The sequence below is a fragment of the Chlorocebus sabaeus genome, chromosome 10 (assembly GCF_047675955.1).
Source record: "Chlorocebus sabaeus isolate Y175 chromosome 10, mChlSab1.0.hap1, whole genome shotgun sequence".
Classification (NCBI taxonomy): Eukaryota; Metazoa; Chordata; class Mammalia; order Primates; family Cercopithecidae; genus Chlorocebus; species Chlorocebus sabaeus.
The window spans coordinates 35,232,695-35,251,814 of record NC_132913.1 but is presented as its reverse complement, the minus strand read 5'-3'; the positions used below and the strand labels follow the sequence as shown (position 1 = coordinate 35,251,814).

Sequence of the window (19,120 nt, the reverse complement as noted above, 5' to 3'; positions counted from 1 at the left end):
AAAAACTAAAAGTTTACTTTGTAAAAATATTTGATAATACCTTTTTCTTCACAACCTCAAAAACAATTATTTTTATGTTTGCCCATATAATAGAAAAACTTTCATCTCTTAGTTTAATTTGAATAATTTTGTTCTTTGTTTAATTTGCATAATTCTGTTAGTGGTGATGCTTGTCATTTCATATTTTTATTGACCTTTGAAATTTCCTGGTTTATGTACAGTCATGTGCCACATAACAACCTTTAATTCAATGATAGACCACATATGTGACAGTGGTCCTATTAGATTATAAAACCATATTTTTACTGTACATTTCGTATGTTTAGATATGTTTAGATACACAAATACTTTCCATTGTGTTACAGTTGCCTACACTATCACATGCTCATAGGTTCATAACCTAGGAGTGATAGGCTATGCCATACAGCCTAGGTGTCTAGTAGGCTACACCAGTTAGGCTTGTGTAAGTACACTCTTAGGATGCTTGTACAATGATGCAATCACCAAACAATACATTTCTCAGAACGTATCTCTGTCGTTAAGGGACACACGACTGTATTTCCTGTTGGGTCTTTGACCTATTGTGGTGATGTTTATCTTATACTTATTTATCGGAATTTTTGTGTTTTATTTTTCTCTTCCCTTAAGTTTGGTTTGGACTTTTCTGATGATCTAAAGTTTTACGTTTTCCACGTAGTTAAGTTTATCTAGAAAGTTTTTTCTCTCCTTCAGATTATAAAAACACTGATCCATCTTTTTATTTAATATATATATTTATAATTTATAATTTGTTTGGAATGTATTCTGATTTTACCTGTAAAGTAGGGATCTAACTTTGAATAGACTAATTTTCCCCACTGATGTATAATGCAATGTTTTATCAAATACTAAAATTCTGTATTAGTACATAGGTCTCTTTCTAGACTTGAGTAATCCCTTTGGTTTTATACCAGTATTAAATCATTTAGGCTACTGTATTTATTTGTGTGAAATAAGTCTGTCTTTTATCAGATATTTGTTTTACCTTTTAACACAAACGTAAAGGCATTAAGCCTAAGGTAAAAGGGATTCTTCTACTAAAGTTGTTTCCATCATTGAAGTGAGAAAAATTTAACCAGAGGGTGATGTGGAACTTTCCCAATGAAAAGCATTATAGTTGAAATGCTAAAAGTTGTGCATAAAGGGAGTTTAAGTGGCTTTAGTTGAACTTTATAATCTAAAAGTTTGTTTATAACAAGTATTTCTACAAGAAATGTACCTTGTATTTCTACTAAACAACTCTCTTTTAAAGCATTAGTTTTGTTCATTAATTAATAACTCCTCTTATATTTTAATCCTAAAGTGTTTTCGTTCTGTGCAAATATAGAAAACTCTTTCTCAATTTTATAATCATTAAATAAGAATTATATTCACATAATTATAAAAATAATAGTCTTTAGTAATTTAAATGATTTTTGACATTTTTCAACAAACTCTACTAGAGTCTAGGAACTAGACTGAACTTTTTATTTTTTGGAGACGGAGTTTCACTCTTCTTGCCCAGGCTAGAATGCAATGGTGTGATCTTGACTCACTGCAACCTCTGCCTCCCCAGTTCAAGAGATTCTCCTACCTCAGCCTCCCAAGTAGCAATTTTTTTTTTTTTTTTTTTTTTTTTTTTTTTTTTTAGCAGAAATGGGATTTTACCATGTTGGCCAGGCTGGTCGCAAACCCATGACCTTAGGTGATCCACCCACCTCAGCCTCCCAAAGTGCTGGGATTACAGGCGTGAGCCACCATGCCCGGCCTAGACTGAACCATTTTTTTTGAGATGGAGTTTCACTCTCGTTGCCGAGGCTGGAGTGCAGTGGCACGATCTTGGCTCACCACAACCTCTCCCTCCCGGATTCAAGCAATTCTCCTACCTCAGCCTCCCGAGTAGCTGGGATTACAGGCATGCACCACCACACCCAGCTAATTTTGTGTTTTTAGTGGAGATGGGATTTCTCCATGTTGGTCAGGCTGGTCTCGAACTCCCAACCTCAGGTGATCCACCCGCCTCGGCCTCCCAAAGTGCTATAATTACAGGCGTGAGCCACCACGCCCAGCCTAGACTGAACTTCTTGAGAGCAGTCGGGGCTGTCTTTGTCCTTTGAATAATTTTTTTCTGTTGAATGAACATATATGCATCAGTAAATCCCCTACCCAAAGTAGGCTATCAGTATGTTTGTAGAATTGAGTTTTAAAAACTGAAATACAGTAAATAGTTTGGAAATTTAGGAAAGGTGGATATAATTTCTTGATAATGTAATGCTCTTATTTTATCTTAGGTGACCGAACTAGCAGTTGCCCAGTGATCTTCATATTAGATGAATTTGATCTTTTTGCTCATCATAAAAACCAGACACTTCTCTATAATCTTTTTGACATTTCTCAGTCTGCACAGACCCCAATAGCAGTTATTGGCCTTACATGTAGATTGGTAAGTCTTTTTCTTCATTAAAAAAGTTGATTATAATATTTTAAAATTCAAGCTTAATTGCTGACACTACTAGTCTTTTTTCACTTATTTAGGTCATTATGTTAGGCATTTTAAAAATTTTGTTTCAGCAGTGCCTGGTGTATTTATCCTGCTTTTCAACTCAAATTTAGGAAAACAGGTTAATGGTTACCTTAGCCCATTAATGAATACCTCCCTCCCCCCAGTGAAATCACTGAAGAAAAAAGTATGAAATCAGATTATGCTAATAAATATAATTTCTACATTATCAAGTAATGAGGCAGTTAAGTAATCCCACCAGTATTTGAGAAAACTTGGTAATAGTTTTTGTTGTAAGATTTTTTTCCATATTTTGAAAAGGACTGAAATCAACTCTAAATAATACTATTCCAACTTTCAAAGTACACGTCTCCAGAAATGGAAAAGATTCTACCAAGCACTGACAGTAGATAGTGGCTTTTTCATTCCATGGGATATTTTAGAATGTTTTTAACTATAATCTCAATATCACTATCACTTTGCTTTGTGAAGGCTCTGTACATATTGAACCATGTGTACCTTTGGACAGCTATACAGGCCTTTTTGTGTTTACCTTCTTACACACTTGTAGCATGAACTTCCTTACTGAATTCAGATAAACTGGCATTGAAGAGTGCCTTGGCCCATTTTGTGTTGCTATAACATAGTACCTGAGACGGGTAATTTTTAAAGAAAAGAGGTTTATTTATCTCACAGCTGTGCAGGCTGAGAAATTCAAGGGCATGGCACTGGATTTGTTGCAAGGGCTTTCATGCTGCATGACATGGTGGAAGGTCAAATGGGGAGCAGATATGTGCAAAAACAAACCAGATGGGAGTTGGAACCTCAATTTATAACAACTCGCTGTCTCAAGAACTAATCTATCCCCATGAGAACAAGAACTCAGTCCAGTAAGAGGGCATTAAATCTATTCATGAGGGTCCACTCCAGTGACCTCCCACTATTGCACTGGCAATTAAATTTCAACATGAGATTTGGTGGGGACAAACCACGTCCATACCATAGCACAGTTATCTCTTTTCTCATGCTATAACTGCTGTGCCTCCATAGCTTGCTTGCCATCCTCTTCCTCCTCCATTCTCCACAGACATATTCAGGCACATGTATACATTCACATCTCCTTTCATACAGCCCTTTTCGTTTTTCAGAAAAGTGAAACTTTTTACTAATTCATATTTTAACAGTCCTCCTTCCAGTGCTGTTTCTCTATAGAGTCACTGTCATTTTCCCCTCCTTCCCTGTGCTCTAGAGCTTATGATGTATGGCTTTAGTATAAACTCCCCTCATACATCACTGGTTGGTGCTCCACATATCTTTATTCCTCCTTGCCAAAAGCAGCAGGCTATGACAAGGATCAAAGAAGCACCCTCCTGCTTACCCAAAAAAAAAAAAAATAAAAATCTTCCTTTGGGTAGAAGTGGCTGTGGCAAGTGTTGTTGACCCGATGAAGAACCAAATAAAATGCCAGTAACTTCTTAGCAGTGTTATCAGATGTTCTTTTTTTATTGTGTATATATATAATTCTCCAACTGTGTAGTTCTTTGAAGTAATCTTTTTTCTTTCTTTCTTTCTTTTTTTTTTTTTTTTGAGATGGAGTCTTGCTCTGTCGCCAAGGCTGGAGTGCAGTGGCATGATCTCAGCTCACTGCAACCTCCACCTTCCGGGTTCAAGCAATTCTCCTGCCTTAGCCTCCTGACTAGCTGGGATTACAGCCACACACCACCATGCCTGGCTAATTTTTGTAGTTTTGGTAGGGACGGGGTTTCACCATGTTGTCCAGGCTGCTCTCAAAACTCCTGACCTTGTGATCCGCCCCCCTCGGCCTCCCAAAGTGCTGGGATTACAGGTGTGAGCCACTGCACCTGGCCTTAAGTATAATTTTATCTGTGTATCCATGTTTATAGGGAGAGATATATAGAGGGAGTAGTGACTTTGCCAGCAAGCATCTTCTTCCCCATTGGGAGTAATTCCATTTTTGTTTTTTGGTTTTGTTTTGTTTTTACTAGTTCCTTTATGCCCACATTGCCAACTTCTGTCATTACTGCCTACTACAAAGACATTATTTACTTCCATCTCTTTTCATTCCCAAATTGTTGCTTGTATTGATATTACTTCTACTGTCTACCTATATGGGTGACCTAGAACTCTTTCTTAATAGAAAATAAATGTGCAATATCTGAATCTTTGAATATAACCTTTCTTCTCTTTTAATTCTCATGCTGGCACTATACTTTTCTTTGACCTCATAAAAACATTCAAAATTTTTTATTCACCCTCGCGCCTCCTACCTCAGGCTGTTAGTCTTTCTTGTCCTCCTTCCCAGACTAACCATGATCCCATTTTGATCACTTGAATTCTTTCCTCTATATCATGATTTCTTGACCTAGGTATTATGAGAGTCATCTGGCTAGATGTGGAAATGTATAGTTCTGGGCTTAAACTACTCCCCTTTTAAAAAACTTTATTCTATAACATTTTAACAATATACATAGGAAAGAATAAATAATAAGCCCTGAATTCCCTTCTCCACTCCTTGCCAAGATTCAATTACTATAGACTAGTTTTATTTATCCTCAATATCTCCCTTAATTCCTGTATTATTCTGAGGCAAAAACTAGGCATTATATCATTTTATCAGTAAGTGTTTTAGAATGTATTTTTAGGAAATAAGGGCTCTCTAAAAATATATTTCCCTAATATAATTGTTATATTAGCTGTAATTCCTTAAATAATATGTATTATTTAAGTTACACTCCAAGGTATACAACCAAGACAAATGAAACCAGGGAACTACAAAAAAAGTGTATGTGACTGTTTGCAGCAGTATTATTTTTTAATAGCTTAAGAAATGTAAACAGCAGTGACATCATGTTCATATTTGGGGGTGGGGGCTTTTTAAAACAGCTTTATTGAGATGTAATTTATAGCATACAGTTCACTCATTTAAATTATACAGTTAACAGGGTTTTTATTTATAGAGTTGTGCATTTATCACCACAATTTAAGAGCCACATACCTTTTAGCAATCACCCCAAATCCCCTGTTCCCTCCACAGCCCTATGCAACCACTAATCTACTAATCCACTTTCTGACTGTATAGTAATTTTTGAATCATACAACGTATAGTTTTGTGTGACTGGCTTCTTTAACATGTTTTCAGGGTTGATCTGTGTTACAGCATATATCAGCCCTTTATTCCTTTCTATTGCCAAATAATATTCTGTTGTATAGATATACCACACTTTGTTTATCCATTCATCAGTTGATGGACATTTGGGTTGTTTACATTTCTGAAGCTATTAAAAATAGTACTGCTGCAAACATTCACATACACTTTTTTTGTAGTTACCTGGTTTCATTTGTCTTGGTTGTATACCTTGGAGTGTAACTTAAATAATATATATTACACTATACTATATATGTAGATGTATATATACATATATAAATTATATATATTATATACATTATACTGTGTACTATAATATATTTTGAAAAATTGCTCAAGTTCAATATTAAAAAGAGATTTAGGAATGACAGTTCCTGCAATTTATGTGACTTAGGAAGACAACTTACCTATTGTGCTTTTGATATCTTGGATAGTTTGAATGCCTATCAGTTTTGTGCAAGTATTTTCTCCATTTAAGAACACTTCGTATGTCCTTACAAGCAGTACATATTAGTTATCCTTTGGTTTTTAGTGTTCTTTGATGGTAAATTTGATTCCTGATTTCTTCCTAAGGAAAAATAGTACAAATACAAATAAAGTCTAAAAGCATTACTATAAAAAATAAAAAGCCGGAAGATAACTTACAAATGCCATGTTGCATTTCTGGCACTTTCCTCTCCTAAAGTTGGTTTCTGCTACCTATCATGCTATTAATTTTTTAATCTCAGTTCTTCATAGAATGTACAGAATTCCTTACTGACACTCTTGTTGTTACTGTGACATATAGCTATTTAATATAGTCAGTTTTTTTAAACAATCATAGTGGGTCTTGGAATGTTACAGATTAGCTGAGAGTAACATGGTAGGAAAAAGGCATGACATCACCAGGCCAGCAGATGCCTGGAGGGGGATTATTTAGTTTGCATAAAATGTTTTAAATGTTTAATTATGTGTTATAGACTAAACATTACTAATTATAGGTGATAGTGTACTTATATCTCTAATGTTGGTACTGTTTTTTTTTTTTTTAAACATTCATCTTGCTTATAGAGATTTCTGTTTGTTTTTAAGGATATTTTGGAACTCTTAGAAAAAAGAGTGAAGTCAAGATTTTCTCACCGGCAGATACACTTAATGAATTCATTTGGTTTTCCACAGTATGTTAAAATATTTAAAGAACAGTTATCTCTACCTGCAGAATTTCCAGACAAGCTTTTTGCTGAGAAGTGGAATGAAAATGTTCAGGTAGCTTAAAGGCAATAAAGCTAAATGTTCCTTGCTATATGATTTAAAGCAATTAAAACACAAATTTTAGAAATTAGTAAATTAACACAAAGTTTCTAATATTGCTGAGGGATAAAGCTACAGGAATACAAATTATATGCTTTTTTAAAATTTTCTTGTAACAGTTGAAATGTCGTATCTGCTAAGTTCTATCTTAAAAGAACATTACAGTTAAGCTTTAGGATTTATGTTATTAGTTTGAAGTAAATTTTAATGAGGCTTTAGTTTTATCTATGTGGTTTATATTTCAGATAATTTTATTAATGAATTTGCATAATTTACTATATATATTTTACATATTTAGCAATAATAATAAATAGTAAATAATAATAAATAAATGTTAGTGATTCATACCTATTCTGTGTGGATTTTTTTTCTTCCAGTTTTCATTAGCAACTTCAGCTTTCATTTTGTTGGGCCTTAAGAGGCAGTACAGACTGTGGCACCTCTGGTTATACTATCTATTAGTTGATCACATCTCTCAGTCCCTGGAGACCTGAGAATCTTAGATACAAAGGCAGGTTCATATGTTGTTTTAAAGATTTGCCACACCTTTGAGACTATAAATTTACCTGTGCTTAAAATATTCTCAACACACTAGCATTTTAATCTTATGCTGTCAAGAAGTTTCAGTTGGCAAAGAGAAAGGAGGAAGTATGCATGTGTATGTGTATTTAATAACATAATTGAAAAACATTGTTAATGAATAAGTCCCTTATGGTAGAATCTCAAAAAATATTGGCCTCATGAGAGTGGAAAATAATATAGAGTCCTTGGCTCTAAAGGAATTGGGAAAAATTGATTGATAATATTAAAATACTGGTACGGATAATTAGATCTTTGAATAGAATTACATAGTCTATAGTCAGTGACTCTATAAAAAAGATTTATTTTAAAGCAGTAGTGGTAGATTGTATTTTTTTTTTTTTTTTTTTGAGACGGAGTCTTGCTCTGTTGCCCAGGCTGGGGTGCAGTGGCGCAATCTCGGCTCACTGCAAGCTCCGCCTCCCAGGTTCACGCCATTCTCCTGCCTCAGCCTCCTGAGTAGCTGGGACTACAGGCGCCTGCCACCATGCCCAGCTAATTTTTTGTATTTTTAGTAGAGACAGGGTTTCATCGTGTTAGCCAGAATGGTCTCGATCTCCTGACCTTGTCATCCGCCTGCCTCAGCCACCCAAAGTGCTGGGATTGGCGTGAGCCACCACGCCCGACCTCAAGTAGATTGTATTTTTACCATGAATTCTTACATACTAATACTAAATTGGAAGCATTTTGCATTTAGTTTGTTCTTTAAATGATTATTGTTTTGATTATAAAATATAGTCTGCTCATGTAAGCACTATTAATTTTGACACAATTCATTTTTTAAAAAAGTCATAAAAGTTTATTGAACAAAATGTAATCAGTGCAAAAAAAATACATGATAAACAGTGGAAGTTTCCCATAAGACTATATCAATTCTCCTTCCTTCTACTATGGAGTAATTATTTGGTCTATAACATTGCAGAGTTTACATACATGCTAAATATATTGTTTTTACATAAAGGACTCAAAGCCTACATATGTTTATATTACTTTTTCCCATTGTTATAACTGATAATTCCTTGTTCTTTTTCTTAATACAACTATACATAATTGTATGTAAAAATAGCTGACATTATCTTTAAAATTCAGATATATGCCTGGATATAATTAGGTATGATCCTCCCTTCTACTCAAATTAATCATTCCTGAGACTTGGATAGTTCAATTACCTGAGCCAAGTGTCTTTGATACTATTTCTAATTATAGGATTCCATCTATAGGAGCACTTTCTTTGTAGTTGGTACTCCCACATTGTCCCCTCTTACCGGGGTCTGGTATGGACCAGCCCTCTGGATCTTCAGCTTTTAGATCTACTTTTTAGTGCTTCACAGACTTTCATCTTCTACAACTCCTGAACTGATTGTCTTATTCCACTAGTATATTTTTCTGACTGTTTTAGAGATTCAAATGTAGTCTTTCATAGTATTTACATTTCTGTACTTTACATGGGCTCTTATTTTTTCCATACCTGCTCACAATCTTCCTAAGGTAACTACATGGTCCAGGTTGCATTGTGCCATTTTCCATCCACTGTCCTTCCCAACTGTATTGCATTCTGAGCATCTCAAAGTGGGTCTGTAAATAAAGAGGATGCTGGGAGTTACTGGTGAAGAAGTATAACTCTGCATGACTTAGGAAATGATAACTATATGTTAATAGTGTAACTACTCTACTTTCTGGACTTTTGTTGCAGACCTTAAATCCCCTGAATGTGAGCACTATCCTGTCATCTTTTTGACAGTCTTAATAGTCCATTTCATTAAGTAGAAGCAGCATCACTGGTGTTTGCGTCTCTGAGTTCCAATATTTTCTTCCCCTATCTTGATTATCTTATGCCTCTCTTTGGTATGTGAATAAAATAAGCTTCACTTGAAAAATCTGTCAGCACCATGGTCAGAGTCCCTGCCTTGTGGAGTAGGGTGGTAGCTGCATTAAGGGAGCTATTCTTTCTCTTAGTGCTGATTATCCAGGAAGTTATTTTTAATGGCAAGATTAAGCCAATAGCAGTGATACAGATAACAGGTCACACATGGAATCTCACCACAAAATATCTTCAGGATAAGATGGAACCTTGATATCCTGCCTAATTTGAAGGTTTGTTTTAGCCCTACTTCAAATGAGTCAAATAAGTAAGCAGAGTAGACTCTATCTTAGCATGGCAGTATAAGAGGGATCCTTTAAAAAAGAACATTTAAAAGAATCATACCTTATTCTCCTCAAATGAAATCAAAGTACTGTAGCTCATATGGTTGTTGATAATAGCCTTATCCTCAAATAGGGTATAGTGTTTGAATCAAGATGGATTTAAAAATGTAATAAACGATGTTAGACAATTTTTTTTTTTGTTTAAATGGCTCATGTAGATAAGGTAGGCATTTCAAAAAGCAGAGTAAGTAATTATAGAAGCAAGAAGGTGATAGCTTTTAGAAAGAGGGGGGACTGGAGTCAAACCACTAATAATAAAGAGATAAAGTAGGAAGATGGAGTATAGAAGATTAACCTTTGAAGCATCATGTCAAAAAGAGGCAAATACAGGTTTTAAAAATAATTGATTCTTGCAGAGAAAATTTCTTAAATCAATTTTGTCCCAGGTGGATTTTCTTTAGTTTTCCTAAGTGCTTCGATTTTACCACATCAACTTTTACAATTTACAGATTACAGAAGCAAAGACTATAGTTTGCCTGTGATATTTAGCCACATATCTTCCATATTTCAATTTTAAAACTGTAGAAAAGCTAAACAAATTTTTTTTTTAATTTCCAAAAGTTATTTTTTTTTATGTTCACCCTGTGTTCTTCCAAGGAAATTCTACCCTGTTTGTGATAGAAAAAGATATATATAGTAACCAGAAGTCCTTTAAAATACAAAGAGAAGACTAGAAACAATAGCAAGGGAGTTGGAACTATAATTAATAATATATTTCCTGAGAGTATAAAATTTCATTCCAGTAGACTAGAACTTACTTCTGAATCTGGTCTTCTTAGAGTGGACAAAGTAAAGACATGTAATTACAGCTCTAGAAAATACAGAAATGCTTAGTTTTCTGGGTTTTTTTTGTTTGTTTGTTTTTTTAAGAAAAAAGAATTCTTATTCCATGCAGATAATTTTTGAAAAATTATGTCGATCTTTTCCAGGCCTTTCTTGGCTCTGCTACCTCTGAATTTACTCTCTTTTCATCTAATCCTTTCTTCAATGCCAATGTTCCTCACCTTCCATTCAACCCTAACATACTGCAGTCACTTGCCTCTTTAGATGCTGCTTTCTCAAAAGGCCCTGGTGACCTTTGAATTTCTAAAGCCATTAGCCTCTTCTCAAATATATCTTAATTTTACAAAGTAGTTCATATTGTTGAACCCCACTTCTCTCTTAAAACTTTCTTCCCTTGTTTTCTAGATCTCTGCTGTGTCTTAGATTCTCTTCCAGTCTTTGGTATTTTTCTTACTTTCTTAGTTTTTCTCTTTTCCCACCTACTACTTAAATATTGATAATCCAAGATTCATTTCTTGACCACTTTTCACTTTTCACAGGCCATTTTGTTTCCCATAGATTATCTTTGATTTTTATCTTCTACCTTTCAAACCCTTCCTTCTCTTCTGCTACCAGTTAATTCTCTACCAGATATATCTCCTGTAAGTGTCTTAATTCTCTTTTGTCTTCATTACCACTCAGATAGTTCAGACCCTCCTTACCTCTTGTCTGGACAGCTACCTCCAATTAGGTTTTTCTGCCTTTGTCTTTTTGTACATTCACTTTGCCAGTAACTGAAACTCCAGTATGTGACTACTCATTTTCTGCCAATATGTGATGATTTTCCTACTACTCATGCTGTTCCCTGTAACTGGAATGTTTTTCCTTCTTTTTTAAATCTCTTGTCTCATCCAGTTTAAGCATTATTTGTAGTGCTTTACCTTGTTTCCCTAGGTACAGTAACTCGTGCGCTTGTGTTTTTGTGCTGCATTTTGTTCATTTCACTGGTATTACTGTAGTTTCCTTTATTCAAGTAGGAATTTGGGGTTAGCAAGGATTGTTTTATCATTGTGTTTATTGAATTAATGTAAAGAACAGGATAAGGAAATCAGTAGACTGGAAACTTTGTTTTGGTTTTAATGTTCTACAAATAAGACCAACATCTATTTAATAATGAATTAATATTAGATAGCGTTAATAAGGCACACCAACCAGTAAGGCACAGGATTATATTTGGGTTTTAAACTACATCTTTCCTCAATTTTGGCTTTTCCTCCCCCCCCCCCACCCCCCCTTAGTATCTCTCAGAAGATAGAAGTGTGCAAGAAGTACTACAGAAGCATTTCAATATCAGCAAAAACCTGCGGTCATTACACATGCTATTGGTTTGTATTAGTTTTATTGCTTGTTTCTTTGTTTTTGTTTTTGTTTTTGATAGTGACGGGGTCTCACTTTGTTGCCCAGACTGGTTGTGAACTCCTGGCCTTAAGCCATCCTCCCACCTCTGCCTCCCTAAGTGCTGACATTACCGGCATCAGCCACTGTGCCCAGCCTACTTTTATCATTTTCTGTCTTTCACTAGATAATTAAGTTTTTATGGGAATTGATTAAACCTGTAGGTGAATTTTGGGAGAATCGACATGCATTGGAACACTACATTGAGTGTTCCAATCTCTGAATAGGGTTCATATCTCCTTTTATTTGATTTCTTATTTGATTACTTTCATCAGCATTTTATAGCTCTTACTACACAGATGATGTAGTTATTTAATGTGTATGCCAGTATTTAATTTGTTAGAACAATTGTAAATGGTGTTTTGAAGTTTTGGTTTCCCACATATTCATTACATACAGAATATGTGATTGATTACATATATACACTTTAATATATAGAAATGTGATTGACTTTTGTGTGTTGATCTTATAGTCTATGCTGAACTCACTTATTCTAGGAGGTTTTTTAATAGATTCCTGGGACTTTTGATGTAGAGCATTACATTTTTCACAAATGGAGACTTTTTTTTTCTTTCCAATCTGTATGCCTTTTATTGCTTTCCTTGCTTTTTTGCAATGACTAGAATTTCCAGTGTTATGCTGAATTAGAACAGTGAGAGAGGACATCCTTTCTTGTTCCCAGTCTTAGGAAGAAAGGATTCAAACTTTTACCATTAAGTATGATGTTAGCTATAGGTTTTTAATACATGTTCATTATCAGGTTGAGGTAATCCTCATCTGTTTGTAACTTGCTGAGAGTTTATTATACATGGGTGTTGGATTTTGTCAAGTGCTTGTTCTTGATTGTTTCACATGATCATATTTCTCTTTAACCTGTTGATATATTTGATTACATTATTTTTTGAGTGTTGAACCAGCCTTATATACCTGGAATAAATCCTACTTGGTTATGATGTTTTGCCAAGTAATTATGTCTTAAGCTTACATAATACCAGTATCAAACAAGAAGTACTTAATTGTTCTGAAAATTAACTTTCTTCACTAAGAGTAATTTGGTTTTAGTCTAATATTTCTAGAAAATTATGGCAGATACCTTTGAAAGAGAAGATAGTTTTGGTTTCACAGAAAAGTCATTTTTAAAAATAATAATAGAATAATAATGATAGTAGCTACCATTTATTGACCAGCACATGAGCCAAGTATTGTAGATACTAGTAGTACCTATATTATGTCTGACCATTGGAATAATCTTATTTTTTATTCTTACCCCTAAAGAAATTGAGGCTCCTTAAAGCTTAATACCTTGCCCAATGTCACATTACTAGTAGATAACAAAGCCAGGACTTAATCCAAAGCTCTCTGGCTTCAAGTTTGTGTCCTACTTGGCTGTATGGTTCATCCATGTTTACATACAAGTTTTCTTTCCTCATTGCTGTTTTTGCTGAGGAAAGTTAAGTCTTTTTATCCCTATTTACTTTCCCTCTATTGTCAAAAGCATACTGCCATTTTCAGCAACAACTGTCTTTATCATGAAGGAATTTGAGGACTAGTAATTTTTAGAGGAGGTATGTGTGTAGATATATGTATCTCCATCCTGGAAAATATCTCTGCCTCAATATTGTCAATATTAATGACCATTGTTCTGCCATTTTTCTATTAATTTTTAATTCCTGGTAATTAATTAAATAATGGCTTGTTTTTTGTCATATGGGATTCTACTTTGAGGGCTGCTTACTCATATTCTTAGCTCATCCCATTATTGGTTGTCATTGTCTTACTGTGGAAGCTCATTATAGATTACAGATTTTCGGCCTCTCCAGTAACCAGAGAAATACTACAATTAAACTTTTTTTCTTGCCAATCTAGTGGCAGGGTTAAAGGTTATGCTTGATGGTATCGTGACTGTGACTTAATATTTATCACTGCTGCCAACATAAATATGTGTAAGTGCTTTGGAGAGCAATTTAGCAAATTAGTTAACTAGAGAAACATACTTATACTAGAGAAACTCTAGTTACCTAATGCACAGGAAGACGTGTCCAAGGTTGTTTATTGCAGTTTTGTTTATAATTGGGGAAAAAAAAGAAATGACAGATGTCTGTCAATAGGAAATTAGCAAATGAATAATTGTGGGTATATACAAAGAAATACAACAAAAAAATGAATAAACCAGAATTGATACTGCCTCAACATGGATAAAACCTCACAGTGAAGAGAGTTGTGAAAGTATATTTATATAAAAGTTGAAAATTACTCTGTTGTATAATACATGTATATGTAGAAGTATACAGTATTAGGTTAGTGAAAAGTTACCATTACTTTCAGTGCCAAAAATGGCAATTAATTTTGCACCAACCTAATAGTATAGACATGCTTGGTTGTTTTATGTGGGGAAGAGTAGAGTCCAATCCGGAGGAGATGGACTCTAAGATCATTTTCTTAAGCAGGGAAAGTAGTCATGGATATTTAATTTATTATTCTCTGTTGCCTTTGTATATGTTAAAAAAAAATTTTCTTATGCCTTTGCGTCCTCATAGCTTAGCTCCCACATATCAGTGAAAACATACGATGTTTGGTTTTCCATTCCTGAGTTACTTCACTTAGAATAATAGTCTCCAGTTTCATCCAGGTCATTGCAAATGCTGTTAGTTCATTCCTTTTTATGACTCTGTAGTATTCCGCAGTATATATATATCACAGTTTCTTTATCCACTCGTTGATTGATGGGCATTTGGGTTGGTTCTACGATTTTGCAGTTGTGACTTGTGCTGCTATAAACATGAGTGTGCAAGTATCTTTTTCACATAATGACCTCTTTTCCTCTGAGTAGATGCCCTGTAGTGTGATTGCTGTATCAAATGGTATTTCTACTTTTAGTTCTTTAAGGAATCTCCACATTGTTTTCCAGTGGGGCGAGGGATAAAAGACTACAAATATGATGCAGTGAATACTGCTCGAGTGATATGTGCACCAGTCTCACAAATCACCACTAAACAACTTACTCATGTAACCAAATACCATACCACGCGTATGACAATAACTTATGGAAAAATGAAATTAAAAAATAAAAATTAAACAAAATTCATAATTAAAGGAAAAAGGAAAGGAGAGAGAAAGAGAGGGAGCACTGGCAATCTAGGTCCCAACCAGTAGGAGAATGAAGGACAAGGATTGCCAGACTCTTTGCCCAGCTAATCAATTGGCGCCTTGCGCCCTGGTTAAGGTGGAGGAGAGAGTTTCTTGGATAATTATATACCAAATATTGCATGGCACATACTTATACTAAGAAACTTGTTTATTTGAAATTGAAATTTAAGGAGAGGTCATGCATTTTTGTCTAGTAAATCTTCTAACCCTAAATGACCAAATTTAACTTTTATGAAAAATACAAATAAGGAAGAAAGGAAATCTTCAAATACTTGAGTAGCAGCTCTGCTCCAGGACCTCTGTTCATTTTTGGAAACTAAAGAAGCAGCACAAGAGAAGTAGACTCTGCTTTCAAGGGGAGTTATTCCTGAGTATAAATGTGCTATTTTTTTTCTCTTTTGTATAATTGAACATAAAACAGCTAACTTCTATCTCAATTAACACTAACCTGGCTGGATGATTAGGTGGTGAAAAAGTTAACAAGGCATAGATCTGCCTTTTGGACTTGTGTTTGGGGCTTTTATTAGTATGTATTCTTAATTATTTTCAGTTTCTTCTCCTTGACCTACTCCTCTTTAAATATTGTTCTTCCGAGCATTAAGTAAACAAGTTATGCAAGTGGGATGGGCTAGAGAGAGCAGCAAAAACTTTTTTTATGCTTTACATCTGCAGTCATGTGACACACAAATTGAAATACTGTATTTTAATAGAACTGAATTTGAGAATACCTTCCTCAGCATTAATATTTACTCTCCCTTAAGAATTGACTATACAAATTAAGAAGTTTTGCACAGTAGTATCTCCAAAATGCCCATGTAAATATGTAATTGTTTTTCTGATCCACATTTCCCTAGATGCTTACTTTAAATCGAGTAACAGCATCACACCCATTTATGACTGCCATAGATCTAATGGAAGCAAGTCAACTGTGTAGCATGGACTCAAAAGCAAATATTGTACATGGTAAGAGCCCAGCCTTATTTTTTAAATTGTGGTTTTTAAAACTTTGAATTTAGATAATGGAATGTTTTTAAAATTACAATAAACATGGGCATAATACTTTATAAAATACTTTTCTATCCATATAGCCTTTAACTTAGTCCTTTTGAAGGTACTATCACTCCCATTTAAAGTGAAAAAAAAATTTGACGCTCTGCCTCTTTTGCCACATTGGAAATCCAGGTAAGACTACGTTGCTGATGTTATCATTGTATCAAGAGCTACTGAAGAGCATTCGCTGGGTTTCAGCCATTTTGGGTTCGTTATTTCCTTTTGCAAACGTAATGAACCTTTTCCTCTCCAGGGGAAAAAAGGAATACACATATTTGGATATAATTTCCAGTTTAGGAAGTCTCTGGATAAATCCTATCCAAAGGCCCTGTGTGATTTAAAGTCACATAAAAATTGAAGTTTATTTTGTTTACTGTGGGCCATATGGTGAGTGCTTAATAATATTGTCGCTAATCTTTGTGACATTTCTAAAAGTTTAAAAATATCCTTATTTTGCAGATATGGAAAACTAAGCACAGGGAGGTTAAGTAACTTAAATTTATATAGATAATAGTGATTGGAACACATTTGAAATCTAGTATCTTGACCTTCTTCACCCCTCAAAACCATAGATCTTTCACTATATTTAAATTCTCAATAATTTGTAGCTGCTCATTTTTGAATTTTCAATAATGAAGTATTTTGCTATTTGGAGAACAGTTATTTCAGTCTTATGTGTCACTAAACTGATAGTTTTTTTCCCTTTTACTATAGGTCTATCAGTCTTGGAAATCTGTCTTATAATAGCAATGAAACATTTAAATGACATCTATGAGGAAGAGCCATTTAATTTTCAAATGGTCTATAATGGTGAGATGAGACTTAAGTAGATTTTTTCTGACTCTTCCCCACTGCTTATTTGAAGGTATAATGTTGTCATTGCTTTCTACCCAGAGTTTCAGAAGTTTGTTCAAAGGAAAGCACATTCTGTTTATAATTTTGAAAAACCTGTTGTCATGAAGGTAAGACTTAGTTTGCTATTTTTCTACAGACAAGTATATTTTTTACATCCAATTTGATTATGTATTAAAATTGCACTTTCATTTTTAAATATTAAGTGTTATAGATTTTTTTTAAAAACAATTATCTAAAAATGAAATATTTTGAAAAAATCTGAGGAAGTGACCAGTTGTTTTAGTTTGTGGAGGTATACTGCCCTCTGCTGTCTCTTCATAGCACTTGCATCCTGAAAACAACTATTCAGTATAGTGTGTTAGATACAACCTTTCCCTTTCCAACCCAAGGATTGATTGGCTTTTATAATCGCAGCAGTAAAAGAAAAAAAATGCAAATAAGAGCCATTAAGAAACTTAAAAGACAAAATCTCACTGGCCTGTGAGGGGATACAGACAAAGTGTTATTTGGGGGCTGAGTCATGAGTTTTACAACTTCAGGACTTCATGTAGATTACCATTGTCCACTACAAAGATAATGTGAGCCATGTAATGTAGTTTTAGATTTTCTAGTACCTGTAAAAAAAAAGGTGTAATTTTAATTATATATTATATTTAATTCAACATATCAAAAATGTGTCATTCTATAATCATAGAAAAACAAAGTATTTTACATTCTTTTGAATTAAGTCTTTAACATTTGGTGTACATTTATACTTACAAAGCACATCTCAGTGACCTAAATATTCACTGGAAATTCTTGCTGTTTAGATTCCATAAAATTTATAGCTGAGAAAGTAAATTTACATTTTGAAATTGTGCTAAACATGCTCAGAATTTTTTAATAGAATTAAATATCCATTTTTAAGTTTAAATAAAAATTGAGTCACCATTGAAGTGCTGAGTAGCCTAGTGTGGACAGTGCAGCTCTTGAGGATTTTAAGGAAAGAAACTTTTGTAAAACAGTGGATCCCCAAGTCCACTGGCATCCCTTGTCGGCCGCAGTAATCAGAATTCCATTTCCTGTAGCAACAAAAATGAGCACAGAGCATTGCCATTTCTTCAAAGAAACAGGAAAAGTATTTTACAATACTGGATGGTTTTTTTCCCCTAATAGTCTTATTCTGTGAGAGTTGTGAAAATGGAAAGGTTACCCAAGTATTTAAATTTTGGGGGTTTTTGTTTGTTTGTTTTTCGTTTTTTGAGATGGAGTCTCCTTCTGTTACCCAGGCTGCAGTACAGTGGTGGGTGCAATCTTGGCTCACTGCAACCTCTGCCTCCCAAGTTAAGCGATTCTCCTGCCTCGGCTTCCTGAATAGCTGGGATTACAGGCGTGCACCACCATACCCAGCTAATTTTTGCATTCTTAGTAGAGACAGGGTTTCACCATGTTGGTCAGGCTGGTCTCTAACTCCTGACCTTGTGATCTGCCCACCTCGGCCTCCCAAAGTGCTGGGATTACAGCCTTAAGCCACTGTGCCCGGCCTGCATTTAAATTCTCAATAATTTGTAGCTGCTCATTTCTGAATTTTCAATAATGAAGTATTTTGCTATTTAGAAATGTTTTAAATCTGCACAGTTCTATTCAGCTCTAACACCTGCAGCCTCCAGTATTTTCTCATTTGCAGATATGAAGGTATCTGAGCTGTTTCTCTATCAGAAGAATTTATGTGATACATAGAGAATATGCTCCAGTGATGTTTTTTACAGTGAGTTGTAAGAATATAATAGAATCCTCAGGAATCTATTTCAGTGTATCGTTATTTAATGGTTAGTATATCATGATTTAATGGTTTCAGATTTTTTCATACCCTAATAACATACCTAACACAACACTGAAGGTCAGCAAAGATACAATATGTGAATATTAAGGATAAGAGGAAGCAGACAGGAAAGAGCCCTATTAAGATGGGGAAAATGGAAGAATGTTGTGACAGTCTCAGTCTGACTTCTTAGAGGAAACAGGAGCCTGTCCCCTCTCCATGTCCATACCACCCTGTTGAATCCTTTACTTACAGGATCAGCTGAATATGCCTAGTTGACTCAAGGGTCTTT

At 34.5% G+C, this 19,120-nt stretch overlaps 1 protein-coding gene across 7 annotated transcripts in view; it reads left to right on the top strand.

The window, feature by feature from the left end:
- Window positions 1-19,120, top strand: part of ORC4 (origin recognition complex subunit 4) — an 88,049-nt gene that overhangs the window by 68,016 nt on the left and 913 nt on the right. For 5 of the 7 annotated variants that reach the window (XM_007964940.3, XM_007964939.3, XM_073019673.1 and 2 more), the window contains 6 exons: window positions 2,310-2,461; window positions 6,756-6,929; window positions 11,819-11,905; window positions 15,977-16,085; window positions 16,887-16,982; window positions 17,067-17,134. In XM_007964940.3, the coding sequence (XP_007963131.1) occupies window positions 2,310-2,461; window positions 6,756-6,929; window positions 11,819-11,905; window positions 15,977-16,085; window positions 16,887-16,982; window positions 17,067-17,134 (686 nt within the window). Of the gene's footprint in view, window positions 1-2,309; window positions 2,462-6,755; window positions 6,930-11,818; window positions 11,906-15,976; window positions 16,086-16,210; window positions 16,305-16,886; window positions 16,983-17,066; window positions 17,135-19,120 lie in introns of those variants that run through there. The other 2 variants (XR_012094183.1, XM_073019674.1) reach the window with 1 other exon arrangement.